The 14,112-nt window shown below is 50.5% G+C and overlaps 4 protein-coding genes across 4 annotated transcripts; 2 read left to right on the forward strand and 2 right to left on the reverse strand.

The window, feature by feature from the left end:
• Positions 1-1,123: 1,123 nt before the first annotated feature.
• Positions 1,124-2,446, forward strand: N7474_000572 (uncharacterized protein; the record flags this gene model as incomplete). The annotated part of the gene is made up of 1 exon (XM_057191987.1): positions 1,124-2,446. The coding sequence occupies one exon, from the start codon at positions 1,124-1,126 to the stop codon at positions 2,444-2,446; it is 1,323 nt and encodes a 440-aa protein (XP_057056940.1).
• Positions 2,447-3,381: 935 nt separating this feature from the next.
• N7474_000573 (alpha/beta hydrolase) lies at positions 3,382-4,564 on the forward strand (the record flags this gene model as incomplete). Its single annotated transcript, XM_057191988.1, has 2 exons — positions 3,382-4,192; positions 4,260-4,564. The coding sequence occupies 2 exons, from the start codon at positions 3,382-3,384 to the stop codon at positions 4,562-4,564; spliced, it is 1,116 nt and encodes a 371-aa protein (XP_057056941.1).
• Positions 4,565-4,712: 148 nt separating this feature from the next.
• Positions 4,713-6,442, reverse strand: N7474_000574 (cytochrome P450; the record flags this gene model as incomplete). Its single annotated transcript, XM_057191989.1, has 5 exons — positions 4,713-4,869; positions 4,931-5,103; positions 5,152-5,880; positions 5,933-6,313; positions 6,362-6,442. The coding sequence occupies 5 exons, from the start codon at positions 6,440-6,442 to the stop codon at positions 4,713-4,715; spliced, it is 1,521 nt and encodes a 506-aa protein (XP_057056942.1).
• Positions 6,443-8,492: 2,050 nt separating this feature from the next.
• N7474_000575 (putative nuclear localization protein) lies at positions 8,493-10,451 on the reverse strand (the record flags this gene model as incomplete). Its single annotated transcript, XM_057191990.1, has 1 exon — positions 8,493-10,451. The coding sequence occupies one exon, from the start codon at positions 10,449-10,451 to the stop codon at positions 8,493-8,495; it is 1,959 nt and encodes a 652-aa protein (XP_057056943.1).
• Positions 10,452-14,112: the final 3,661 nt, after the last annotated feature.

Here is a 14,112-nt window from a genome sequence, read left to right on the forward strand (position 1 = left end):
CATCGAGCGGATTGCAAATCCAGTTAGAGATTGAAACAGAGAACGAGGTTAGGGAGTCGAAACGGGGTCATTAAATGCATTCTGGGGCACGAGCACCACACCGAACCACACCGATTTAAGTTCTCTGATCCGTCATAGGCATGGGATATGAACATGACAATACCATAGGGCTCTGCGCCCCTTTCTAAGTGGCGATCTATACCAATCCTGTGAATTCTGAAAACACGTACACAGGTATGCAGGGTAAGTTCCGATATACGAAGACCACCAGTTCTAAGTATCTCAAAAGTCGACGTTGTCTAATACTGACACTCTTTGCTATATCCGGTTAGAAACAAACGACCGCTCGGCCGAGATGACTGGAGGGCCGGGGAGTTCTTACCACATTCATCACACCACGATCGGCGCAAGGCCTGGGACCTCCACAACAAAGCCCGCACAGACCCATTGGCTTAGCTGCGGTGATGAACTGGATCGTCCCCTAATGAGGCGGGGGAAGTAACTGCCTCAAGACCCTAAAAGCGAGATACTTTCGTGGCATATATTATTATCCGCCTGGTCAGAGATTTACCGGGTTCTATGCAAACAACATACAACACGGACACCGGAGAGCAGAAAAATATTGCGCAACAGGGCGGTTTTTGGCAAAATATCCAGTTGGAGTATCATCTCTCTGTGATTACTCCACTACGATTTCTAAATATTAGGTGTACCCCTTTTGATTCAAAACCGATGGGAAATCGTCAGACAGCCAACACCGGCTAAATGGCACCAATCTTTCTATATTCCTAGACCATATCAGAATGTATTCTCATATCTCTTTTTTCTTCCTAGTCATGCAAGCGTGGGATCACACAAGGGGGAATGCGGGGTATACACGCGACGATCGATGGTAGATACTCGACCACACCTCCTTAACTCATGCTTATATCCACCTTGCTCTTTTGAGAACATGGTTCTGAGGGCCTGCGACCACTGCCATTGGAGCAAAGAGAAGTGCTCATTTACCGGCGACCAACAGACATGCGCCAGATGCCGTCGTCTGAAAATCGTGTGCACGATGTCCCGAGGAAACAGGCGCGTAGGTCGTCGGCCCTCTGCGAAATCCTTTCCACATGGCAAAATGCAAATTTGGAGCATCGAGCCACAACAATGCAGCGCGGCCGATACAAATACCCGCCATCTCTCTCGCACACCCAGTCCGCGCTCGAAGCCTGCCTCGCCGTCCGAGACGAGAGAGGTCTGGAAACGCAAGGCAGGTAGTGGAGATGTTCCGGTAATGATGCCAGAGCGGCTGCTTGCCGCCCCGACCAGTCTGCGAACTACTTTGGATGCACTGCGCACAGTGGAGGATGTGGAGCAGTTCACCGTGATACATATGCCGTTTATGTTGGGAAACAGTTTCACCCTTGACTTCCGAAGAGCGGCCTATGCAGCTCTACGCTTGTCAGCGCCAATTATGACTGAAGGATACTTGGCATTCCTGGGGTTAATGACGCGCTACCAGAAGTCGCTTGTCTTACGCCGAGGCGAGCCTGACTTGTATAAAGCGGCAAAGGGCCTGCAACGCCTGCAGAATGTGAACATCATGCATGAATATGATGCGGCCTGCGTCCTATTCCTTGGCCAAGCCATGTATGTATTTAATGTACTCACTGCAGCCACTTCCACTACAGCCCATTCCATCGTGCGGAGCTCGCTCATCACGACCAAGCAATGGTATCCGAGATTGATCCGGTTTCCTGCCATGGACACTGTGATCGTAACCCCGATTCTGATAGATACAGTCGAGTGCTTAGTGCGCCGTGAAGTCCCCATCGTCCGACTCGTGATTCCAGGCCGTGTTGTTGTCGATCGTTATGTGGGCCTCTGTTCCACTCTCCTACCTCATCTATACGATCTCTGCGAGCGCAGCAATGCTCTGAAGAAAGCTGGCTTTGACACGACATCCGAACCTCGCCCAGGGGTCCACGACTCGTTCGCTGATATAGAGCAAGCAATCAGGGAATGGAAGCCAGAAACCCCTGCTCGTTTATTCACCGAGTACGGGAAACATGAAATCCTGATCATGGTGGCCCAAGCAAAGGTTTACTGCCTTGCGGCTCTATTAATCATCCACCGACTGCGATGTCCATTTGGAGTCGAAGATGGTCCTGCAACAGATCTAGCGAATAGCATCATCTCTGAATTATCATACTTTGCCCGAGCTGCCGCCAAGGACGCGACAGCTTTGCCTGTGGTATTCCCTTTGATAGTGGCCATGCTGGAGATCGAAGGCCCAGGGGAGGAAATCCTGGAAAAATTATCGTCATATACCGTTCAAAGTATATGTGCAGCAAAGCTCCAAGGATTTGTCAAGCAGGTCAGAGCATCCAGGGAGTCTGGATTTAGAGGTGTATGGTTCGACTTGGTTGACACACAGCTCCATGCTGCTGTAGTCCCATAGGGTCACTGACAGCCAGGAGGAGGATGTATATAATATCATCAATTTTTGTGTTCACAACTACATGATTATATATGCACCTGTAGCACCTGTACGTTACGGATCTCCTCTGCCAGGCGGCGCTTGCCTATCCGGGCGGCCGCCCTTTCCGTAACGGTGCTCACCCCCCGGCTCACTGAGTAAATGTCAGCACGCTGTTATGCTCAGTGATCATGCTCAGTCTAGTCACAGGAGCACTTAGTGAGCGCTATCCCAGGAAGGGACGCTATACTAATTAAAGAAAGGTTTTGCGCTAAGCGACCAGCCGATGAAACGTTTCTGAAAGGCGTGCCCGAAGTGCACAAAAGCTAAACATGATGTACATATCATGGTCCCTCATTTAATTCACAACGCAAGGAGAGGCACGCCATTAGTCCTCAACCCTTTTAATCGCACCAAATCTGGCCCAACTAGGAAACGAGCTTTCCCACTTGTTAGAGAATGTCAGGGTAAAAACTCTAGTATTTTACTAGCATCCTGGTCACCTGATCTCCCATTATGGAATTTAGGCGTCCCAGGGCAATTTCCACATTGCAGAAGTACTCTACTTTTGCTCTCTTCTTCCACAGCATTGCCTAGCCGCCAGCCCAGATAAACCCCAGTAGCGTGTCAATTGCGACCCATCAATCACTTTTCGTTGAGGAGTATTCCATAGCCTCGAGAGAAGACGTGAGAAGTGTTAATACACACATTATAGTATGTGGAAGAAAAAGCTATACTACACTCTCACCTTGCCGTCTAGTCAATATTTTTATTTTTATTTTTATTTTTATTTTTATTTTATTTTATTTTTATTTTTTTTTTTATATTCTTTTTCCATTTTTCACTTTAATTTCTTTTGGAAAGCTGAAACTGATTATCTCCATTCTACAGGAAAGTCTCTCTACAGTATCGTTAAGATGACAGCCCGAAACGGACATCCCCTGGTATCGTACCAACCGCTAAGGCTCCTTTTCCAGCTGTCGTACATCGTCGTGGTCATCTTGCGCCTCCCATACTATGCCACTATATCTTTAATCCCGTTCCTTAGGGCAAACAGGAAATGGAGCGCGAAGCAGACCTTCATGACCCGCATCACTTATCCGTTGCTAGATGCTGTGTCTCGGGTAGGAATCACAGAGACGCTCACTTTGGACCCAGGAAAGGAGGGTGGGAGGTTCCAAACGGTTCCAGTGTCCACTTTGGATGTTTACAAAGGACCACTGGCATCCAAGGCTATCAAGCCCGCCAAGATTGGAGGAACTTGGTATCCGGATTCCCCTGGAGCGCAGGTGACTTCAAAGACTGTCGTGCTTTATTTACACGGAGGAGCCTTCGTCCAAGGCGACGGGCGGACGGAGCAATGTGGACCCATCGCCAAGTACTTTCTCGACAAAGGGACCGCCGATGCGGTCTTCTCCTTACAATACCGTCTATCAGGCCACGGGGGCATGAATCCATTCCCAGCCGCACTGCAAGACGCGCTGTCGAGCTACCTGTTTCTCCTGCACCAACTTAACATCCTGCCGCACCAGATCATTTTCGCCGGCGACAGCGCCGGCGCCAATCTCGCGGCGGCCCTGCTGCGCTATCTCTACGAGTTTGGATCTACTATCAAGACACCGACACCTAAATGCGCCGTGCTGCTATCGCCGTGGGTCGACCCGTTCTATTTGAATCCGACAGGAAACCCGCAGCGCAGCACCGACTTTGTGCCAGGCACGTACGGTGGTAAGTGGAGCGATCCCTTCCTCCCTAACTATAGCCTCCCTACCACGAAGCTAATATGACCGCACAGCCTGGGGAGCATACTCCTATGCGGGCAGCTGTTCCAAGCCTGAGGCCAATCCGTACATCACGCAGCTAGGCAATCCGTTTCCGACGCCTGTCCCCCTGTTCGTGAATGTGGGAACCTCGGAGCTATTCTTCGAGCGCATAACACGGTGGGCCGTTGAGATGCGCGGAGTTGAGGGCAACGTAGTGGAACTACATAATGAAGAAGACGCGGTCCACGATACGTACTTGATTGGCCAACTGATGGGGTTTGAGGAGAGCGCTTGGGGCGTCGCGGCAAAGGTTGCCCAGTTTGTGCAGAACCTCTAGCTATGTAGTCTTTCCGCTGGGCTAGTACTTGTAATTATGAACGCACATGCAGAGTACACCCGCCTCGTTTACCCTGTCACCCAATGGGACAAAGCGTATATTTATCAAATCATTATAGAAGCCTACGGGATCTTGCCATGGGTGGTTTTTATACTCTGATGTCTCTGACTTGAACCATCAGCGGATGCTTCCTCCACAAGCCATAAACCTCTTGATCAAACCAGTTCGACTTTTTATCAACCAGCTCAAGGTCAAAGTTGAAGATAATTTGAGCAAGAATTAGTTTTATCTCTGCGATAGCTAGGCTATTGGCTTGTTAGTGAACCCCAAGCTCGGTTCTCTATGATGTATTGCATTGGAACTCACTTCTTGCCAATACAGTTTCTAGGTCCAGCGGAAAAAGGCTGTAGAACAGACTTCCGGTCCTTGTCAAATTTCGCGTCATGTTCATAGAGCATACGCTCTGGTATGAATGAGTCCGGTTGTACGAAGTTGAGGGGAGATGTATACGCCGCGAATTGTGGAATGCCAACAGATACCTGGTTGATTGTCAGCTGATATGATAAACGTGTTTGAAGTAGCTATACATTGCCTGGGACCCAGTGACCGCAGATAACTGCGCCTTCTGGCGGTGTTATACGACCCAAGGCGACTGGCACTGGTGGATAGAGTCGAAGTGATTCCTTGATGACCGCATCCAGATATGTTAGCTGACTAACGCTGAGCATAGTGATCTCCTTGGCATCCAGAAACGTGTCTCTAATTTCAGCATGTAGCTTCTGCCGAACCTGGGGATGCTTCTGAAGCAGATAAATGCATCCAGCTAGTGATGTTGCAGTGGTTTCAGAGCCAGCAATCATGAGCACGTTGAAAGTCGCCTGGATCTCCTCCTTTGACATCCCTTTCTCATCATTGTATCTCAACACATATGACATGAAATCAGGCCTATCACTTCCCTGTTCAATGCGTTTCTCAATCTTGTCCTTAGTATAGCTCATAACCCTGAGCCGTTTTCTCAACATGGGCAAGACCAGCAGTCCGCATAGTATTGAGAGTAGGGGAATTTTCAGTAGTACTATTTGAGTCATGATAGTCCCTATTGTCGCCATGTCGAAGAATGCCTTTATCCATGGATGTGCTGTCCGGGTCCTAAGGCCACCAAAGGATTCTCCAAAAGAGAGATCGCTGATAATGTCAAAAGTAGTAAGGTTGAAGTTTTGGACCATATTGACTTCTCTGCCTTCTTTTGCGTCCTCTCGCATATTGTTGATGAGGAGGCTAACATACTCCTGAATCAACGGCTCTTGTTCTCGAAGCTATAATCTATGTTATTTTAGAGAGCGGAATTTGGTGTCTTATTCTTCTTACCGCTCGTTCCGAGAAGGCATGTGATAGGAGGCGCCTTTCGCGGGCATGCACATCGTCAGGGGCGATAGTAATAGCATGTGCTTGATTTGGTCTAACAGGTATACCATCTTTTTGCATCTGCTTGTGGCCTTGACGATGCATATATATATCCTTCCAAGCATGGTCGCTAACGAAGGATAGTTCGTTGGGTCTTGTGCGGACCACTTCGCCATATTGTGCATGAAGCTTCTGGCTAAACTTCAACCGCTGACCACGCACGAAATAGAAGACGGCGAAAAGCTCTGTAGCGCTAGCTAGCTTGGGTCCGGGAAACTTGCTGAGAGGGTGAAAGTATATATTGTAAATGCCAAGTAAGAAAAGATAGATAAGATATAGTGAGACCTAGATTGATGTTAACAAACCAGTCGTCCCTGTACAAGAGGCGCTTACGACTCCAAAGATAACCGCCGGTGTGGCAGCTAGTACTGGACCAAGTCCACGTTGTAGAAAATCGGAAGATGCCATAGTCATGCTGCAGTATCTGTGCCTTGAAGGAACAGCGTGCACGAAGGCTTCCAACCCCGCTCAAAAATTCCGCGCAACGGCAACTCTTGGCATTCCCGTTTGGTCACCTGACCTGGTCGTATTGAAAGGAGCTATTTCTGTAGCTCTTTTAGCCTTTAAAACTTGCTCACTGATTCGTCGAATATCGCGAAGTCCTAGACATAATATTAGTATAAAGCTCTTTTGATGGCACTATTATCCTTTGAATTTGATCCCCGGCTCCTTTTTGGTATCCAAGTCCTCCCAATAGTTTGTCCTATCTATAGAGGCTAAGGCAATTGAAAGCCTTTCAGTCAAAAGGCAGGCCGAAGACCATTGATTGGCATTTCATCCGGAAGTTAGACCACATCCTTCTTACGAGAACAAAGGGTGTGAAGGTCTTCCACAAAAGAAGTTTCTCTTCGAATGTCAACTCAGAAGTACGAGTCATGGCTGTTGCGATTCTCCCAAGCTCCGGCATGATCAGCCACTGAGCACGTGTAGCAATGTCTTTTGCTACTTAATCTAGCTCACCTACGGTTATCATACACGGCACTGCCGACACAGTGGCGCCGGTGACGGACTCACGGGCGGTGGCGGATTGAGTTTCCCGTGCGCTTGATCGAAGTCAATGGGGCAGACCATGGACTGACGCCGCAGGAGAAATATCTCATTTCCTTTGAGGAGGCGATTTTTGCTGTGGAAGAGTTTACTGGAAATTGAGAGTTGTATAACAGGGCGACAATCAAAATCTGGATGACGCGGCGGTAGTCTGAAAACGAAGACGAACTTGGAATAAAAGAAGTAAGGCGAAATATATATCTTTTGATCACCACTACAAAAGGCTCATCTCAGGCTTTAAGAAAGCCAAAGCAATAGCCTCGAAAGCGTGTGGGAGCACGATCTGTGTTACTATTGAAGGAGATCTTTACTTGTCTCCAAGCCTATCTAATATACAGTAATTCATCCCAAGTGTTCATTTGCATTACCAGCCTGATTCTGGGTAGTAGTTTGCTATAGGGCAACGAACCTATCAGTGGCCGTCTCCGTGGCGCAATTGGTTAGCGCGTCTGACTGTTAATCAGGAGGTTGGAAGTTCGAGCCTTCCCGGGGACGAACTTTTTTGGCTTTGAATGGATGCAACCCATATATAATATATATGTATCTTTTTTTTTGTCGCTGGGTTTGGTTGGTTTTACTTACATTGAGCATAATGCTACCGACAAGAAAAGCATAAAAGTATCAGGTTATTTCTATTCGCATCGCCTTGGAATAAATATATGGTAAAGTCATCTTACCCAGAATCAAATGGAGCAAAAAGGTATCACAGTCAATCTGAAGCTACCTGGAAGCACACACACGCAGCCGGACAGCCAGGTTGAAAAAAGCATAGACAAAAAGCACTGAATCTTCTGCGTTTCAACCAGGGATCACAGAACAAGAGATAAAATATAGACAGAAGAAGAGCAAGAAGAGAGCCGGGATATCCGATTCTCAAGGAGACCCAAAAAAAAGACCAACGGTAATACACGGGACAAGAAAAGCACCGTACAAAGGAACGAAAAGAGATGTAATAATAAAAAACATAACAAAGGTCGAGAGGGAGAGCGGAAATGGAGAAGTTTCTCTCGACCCCCTCTATCGACCCGTATGGCAAGAAAGTAACAAGTAACCAGCGTACATAGTCATAGTTCCTGTAGCACTCTGTCCAGATGATAATGGCAAGCGTTTCAACTCCAAGTAGTAAGAAACAACGCCGCGGAAGAAAATAGAACAAAAAGGTACCAGTTAAGACCGGAACGCAACCAGGGAACAGCAAAGGGTATAGGAAGGCTAGCCCAGATTAACATTAACCGAAGATCCCTTCACGATCAACACAGGCGGACACGAAGCGATGCAGTTTGGAAGAGGAGAGAACATCGATGAAAAAAGGCGAGGAAAGAAGAAAGAAAAAGAGTAGATAGCAAAAATGAGACAACATCGTTGATGATGCTTGCAAAGTCCGTAAACGCCCAATCTAGACAACGCCGACCGCGATCTAGTAGCCTGACCATCCACCTAACGGGCTTCCTGACTGACCCTGCTGAGGTTGGCCAGGCTGCTGCTGCATCTGACCACCGGAACCAGCGGGCCACCCTGCAGGCATGCCGCCGCCTCCCATCCCCATCGCATAGTTCGCCTGCTGCGGGTTCCCAGCCATGAAGGCTTGCTGCTGCCCTCCCTGGCCTTGAGATGCTTGATACATTGCTCGTGCCATAGCGGGGTTGTAGCTCGCTTGTTGGCCCCCAGGAAATCCCATGTTGCCCATGGCTTGTCCTTGCGCGGCTTGCGGGTGATGCATCTGGTATTGCTGTGGCATTTGTGGCACTGACGGCCGTTGTTGGTTGCGAGGCGACTGAGAAGGGTGATGAGGCTGTTGGCCATGGTGAAGGGGTGAGGCCGCCTGTTGCGGAGCTATAGGCATTTGCTGACCATGCTGGCTATATTGAGGCATCTGGGTGGGTTGCGGTGGCGGTTGACCCCAAATTTGCTGCTGCTGCTGGGCTGCGTATCCGTAAGGAGCTTGTGCTGCCATTGCTGGATTGGGTCGCTGCTGCATGAGGTGCTGTTGCATCCCTGGGTGCATGCCCCGGACCGGCGACTGCCCCATACCCTGTTGATGGGCTTGCTGAGCATAGTTGGCTTGTCCAGCCATCATCGAGGCTTGGTGAGGGTGCATGTTCTGCGCATGAACAGGGGTTGCCATCCCTGCAGGCATCTGCGAGGGTTGGATTTGTTGCGATCCGGATATGCCTGGGTCCACGCCAGACTGTCCCTGGGATGTTGGGGCGGGGGCTTCCCGTGGCGTCGTATAGAACTCGTCCAGACCCTTCTGGCGGTAGTTGCGCTGTGAACTCAAGACCTTGTTGAAGTCGGCGGTGTGGGAAGCCTGATTGATAATCTCGGCCGCTGAACTGGATTGAGTGCGGTCCTGATACGGCTGGCCCGTCAGTTCTTGACGCGAAGGTGATACACTGTTATACTCGTGTAGGCGGGGGTCGTCTGAGGAGGCCAGATGAATCATCGGGAGCGAAGCGAGTGAAACTGTCGAATTGGGGTCGAGAGACAGGCCTGGAGGCAGGGGCTCAATCACACTGCTATAAATGACATCGTTATGGGGTAGGGTCGGCAAAAGATTGGAGCTAGCGGTTTCTGCTGCAGCTCCATCACGGGCTTTGGTGGCTCCGGGACGTTTCTCTCCTGCCAGGTCATCCTCGGTGAAGCCCTGCTTCCGTGCCTTGCTCTCCCAGTAGTCATCACGAACTCGTCGGCCGTTGACAATCACGCGACTTCCAAACTGTCGGAACATAGATCTGGCGGACACGATGGCGATTTGGCGAGATCGATAGGAGTAAGGGAGGATGTCCTGCCGAATAAGGTCGTCCTTTTCAATCTGAGAGGCGATGATCTTATGCAAGGAGCGGTTCTTGTTGAACAAAAGATACGAGTCGCGATAATTCAACACCCTCGCGCACTCTGTCGCAAGCATGAATAGCTTCGTTCCCCGGTTCGGTACGCAGAACGTGCGGCATTTATATTCGCGACCACCTTGCGGGTATCCCATGGCGTCCGCTTTGGTTTCTCCGGCTTCGTCAAATTCCTTTGGTATATATTCGTCGCCCTCTTCATTCAGCTGGTCGGAAGTATGGTCCCGCACCGTCGGAAGCGCTTTAACTTGCGTCTTGTTTGGCGTAATCTTCTCCGGAGGCGACGCGAGAGCCGGCGACGTGGCATTCTGCCGGGGTAGAGAATGCGACTGCATCCGAGGAGTCTGAACGGGTGTTGTTATGGATGGCTGTTGGTCGGTGGATTCTGCTCGAGGGGTCTTGGGTGGACGACCGCGCTTGCGACGACTGTGATCTTCTAGAAAGCAGGATAAGTTAGCGCGTGTTTCTCCGAGGACATGAATGCCGCGATCAATGACTAAGGGGCGCGCAAAAGATGATGCGAACGACATGGAGAAAAAGAGAGGCCTGCTCTCCCACGGCGCAAAACGTCGCAAAAGAGAGCCCCCCTAGTGCGCACATACCATCATCCTGATCTCCCGCCTGTCCATTCCCGCTGTGCTCTGGCGAGCGACTTCTTTTCACACCACGGGGGCTTGTTTCTGCAGGGGACGGCGCTGGCATGGCACCAGAGACTAGGAGGGCCATCAGTTTGAAGGTTGGCGATCAGGAAGGGACCGAGGGCTAGTGAAAGATAGAAAGGCACGAGCCGTTCGCTGACCGATCGCAAAAAGTGATCGCTCGCGCCAAGAGGTTGCCGCGTCGCAACGGACCCGGGAGACCAAAAAAGTACAAAGACAACCAGAGAGAAAGAAGATAAAGGGTAAACGTACCGGAGTTGCTCAGGGCTGCTGGATCGATGGTCCCGGAGCCATCGACGACATCGCCTCCCATTCCATTCATCGTCGACAGAGAGTGAGGCGTGCCATACATAACTGGGTATTGGAAGGGTTCAAAAGAGTGGGCGGAGAAAAGGCGCGTCAGGCGGACGCGACGAAAAGAGAGAAGATGAAGAAGCGGCTGGGGCTTGCATGCAGGAGCCGTGCCTTTTGGGGGAGAGGATCAGCGGGAAGAAAGACGACGAGAGTCGGCAGCTTAGGTTGGTTAGGTTAGGCAGGATCGAACTTGGGCTGAGAGGGGGAAACGGGAACGAGAGGCGGTGAAGATTGATGGCCTGGAGAACGAGGCAGCCAGGCACCGCCACTGGGGCTCGGGGGGAAGAGGGACAGAGATGGGGCTGGGCGCGCCTTGGAATGCGCGATAAAAAAGACTTGCAGAGTGTGAACGGGGGAAAGGTAAGGTTGCAAGGGGGTCAAAAAGACAAGAACTGATTGGTTGGGGGTGGAGGATCGGAGTTTCAAGGCGTCAATCTGCACGGAAAAGACCACGGAGTCTGTGTTCTGGCACCGTTCTTTTTTAAAACATCCCTTCAGGCAAATCCGGAGCCCGATGGCACTGGGCGATGGTACGATGCGAGGGTCCCTGGTCGAAGGGCAACGTGTGGGATCAAATCAGATAGACTCTACGGAGAAGCCGATCGGGACGGGGCAGGGCAACTTTGCGGGCAGGGTTCAGCAAGGCTGAGATTGCCCGAGTAGAAGAAGATGAGAGACTCGCATCCAATACGCAGGGTCTGGGAAAAAGGAGAAATGATGAGAGTCAAAGACGCCCATCCGTCACACAACCTGATTTGAAATCCCCTTGCGCCCAGGAGAACGTGGAAGATTCCCTCAAATCACGAGGTAATTCAACAGACTAGGGGGAAATAATGCTCATAACAATGCAGGAAGGTCCTGGACTATAAAACCGCATGTTGCCAAATCCCAGTCCATGATGCCTTCCTCTTCTAGACACCACACGCCCCCAATCACAGCACCAGAGGGCCTAGCAATTGTGATAGACCTTTGAAACCCCTGGTAGAGAGCAACATTGTGTAACTTGAGATGTCTTAAAACACTGAAAACTACATACTCCGTACTGTATACAATAGATTGCCCGACAAGACCGAGTATCTCCTCTCTTCGGGTTAGTTATCTTTAGGAAGCAAAAACGCCCGCCGGGGCGATGTGCAATCGGATTAGACCGGGTTGGTCGAAAGACCTGGTGATCAGTGTCTAGGGCTCCTTCGGCGCCAAGAGGCCGGGATTTCTTGTTTTCCTTTCTTTACTAACCCGGACGAGCAAATGAGAGGCGCGGGCAATAAGGTCCGTGAAGGACGAGCCAAACCGATCGCAAGCCCAGAGCTCAGGCCGCATCTTGTCCGCCTGAATGAGACTGCGGGCCCTAATCCGCACTAGTTAGCCGGGGAACGCTCGCCTCGTGCGGGATCATTGGTCCTGGCGGCGTTGCGGTCGACATCCGCCGTTTGTATCGCCGTGGATCTGGAAGCATAATCCACGAAATAGAACTACAGGAGTATTATTACGATGACAGGATTGGCTCGAGGAAAGGGCAGCTGACTGACTCGAAAGCAGACGAGACTGACGGCACCGGGCGATCACTTGAGCGGGCGCTAGGCAGTCGATCACAAGCGGCCCATGCGTTTTTTGACCCTTGAACGGCGAATTCCAAATCATCCGCCGGTACTGGGGACTTATGATGCGATCTGGGTGAGAATCGACTTCGAAGCCCCTCCAACGGCTGTGCCAGGCGGAGCGAGACCTTCCTCCGTCGCACAAAAACGACGCGACTACCCCAAGCGTCGACGTTAGCCCTCTCCCCGGTCATACAGCAGCCGGCCTGCAGTGCTCGCTGCCGTTGACACGCTCTGCCCCGATGGTTCTTCCCTGTTGCACAGATAGAAGGTCGTTCCACAAGGTGACTGCAGCACTACTTTTAGATATTTGCATTGAATCGTCCCTGTATGACGGTTCCTTATAGCTCGGAGCTGCTGGCTTGGATCTGACCGTTATATATGCTACTCGGCCCGCTACGCGTATCTGACGGGGATGTTATCCAAACAAATGCAGGAGAACGGGACTCGAGCCTGATAACGTAGGGCCCATCTGAAGCAGCAGCTTGGCTGATACGAAACACTCTTGATACTCTCTACGAAGTGATGGAAATGCCGACTCATCCCAGAATTAAGGGCTATTCTCGATGCGTCCGAAACCTAGATCCACCAGTCGAAAAATCGTTCCTATTCGTCAGTTAAGACCTTGAGAATCTCCGACTGACACTTTGAGGGGATATCAGGCTGCCTAGTTATGGATGCAACGGCAACATAAGACACCACTGCACTAGTGGCGAAAAAGCATGGAGGTAGCAACTCCGCGTCCATTAAACAGGTTTGAATTCAAGGCCAGGCTCCTCCGAAGAAAAGGCAACCTGGAATGAGGGAACACATATCCTGGCCAAGCCCGACGTCCAGTCCAAATTGCTGGGCGACACAGGAGACTAATGAGCCATAATTCTACAGGGAACAAGATTCAGGAAGGCGAAATGTTAGAGCATGTGAACGTTCGAGAATCATGCATCGCAGAAGGCAGCGAACAGGCACTGCTGTTCTATACTGAGCATCCATGGGGACCGCTGCCTGCCGAGAGGGCCACGCGTTGCACAGGTTGCGTTTAGATGCCAGAATATGTGATCTCTCGCCGCGATTACAGAAACGCTGACGAATTCTCGAACGATCTTAAGCTTTCATAACGCCATAACGGCAATCTTGGACCCAAGTAAGTGGGAGTGTGCACGGTTCTCCGTCGTTTCCATGGGGGATTTACATACGACCACGCAGATCATGACGGTTACTCCGAAATGATTTTCAGGCGTAGAATAAACCAATAATAGCGAAGGGAATTTTCATTCCTCGAATGTAACAAAGTTGAGACATCGAAGCGAGGAAATGTAGTTCTCTCAAGTTGCAATGCTGCGGAGTGGATTGACTTCTTCCACCCTGTATGGAAGGGACCCAATGGCGATGCGCCCTCTCATTCATCATGCAGAGCGTCCCGGTCGATCTGACCTGCCAATCACCAAGATAGGCAATATGCCGGGATGATGAGGCCCCCGCGCGTCCATGCACTAGTGACGGTCAAGAATGTTTCAGACTCCAACGGGCCGGTAAGCGACGTGCATGGGTTGAAAGTAACAGATGACCTTTTTTTGTATTGA

The sequence above is a fragment of the Penicillium riverlandense genome (assembly GCF_028828495.1).
Source record: "Penicillium riverlandense strain IBT 135883 chromosome Unknown utg000001l_segment0_segment0, whole genome shotgun sequence".
In the NCBI taxonomy this organism is placed as follows: Eukaryota; Fungi; Ascomycota; class Eurotiomycetes; order Eurotiales; family Aspergillaceae; genus Penicillium; species Penicillium riverlandense.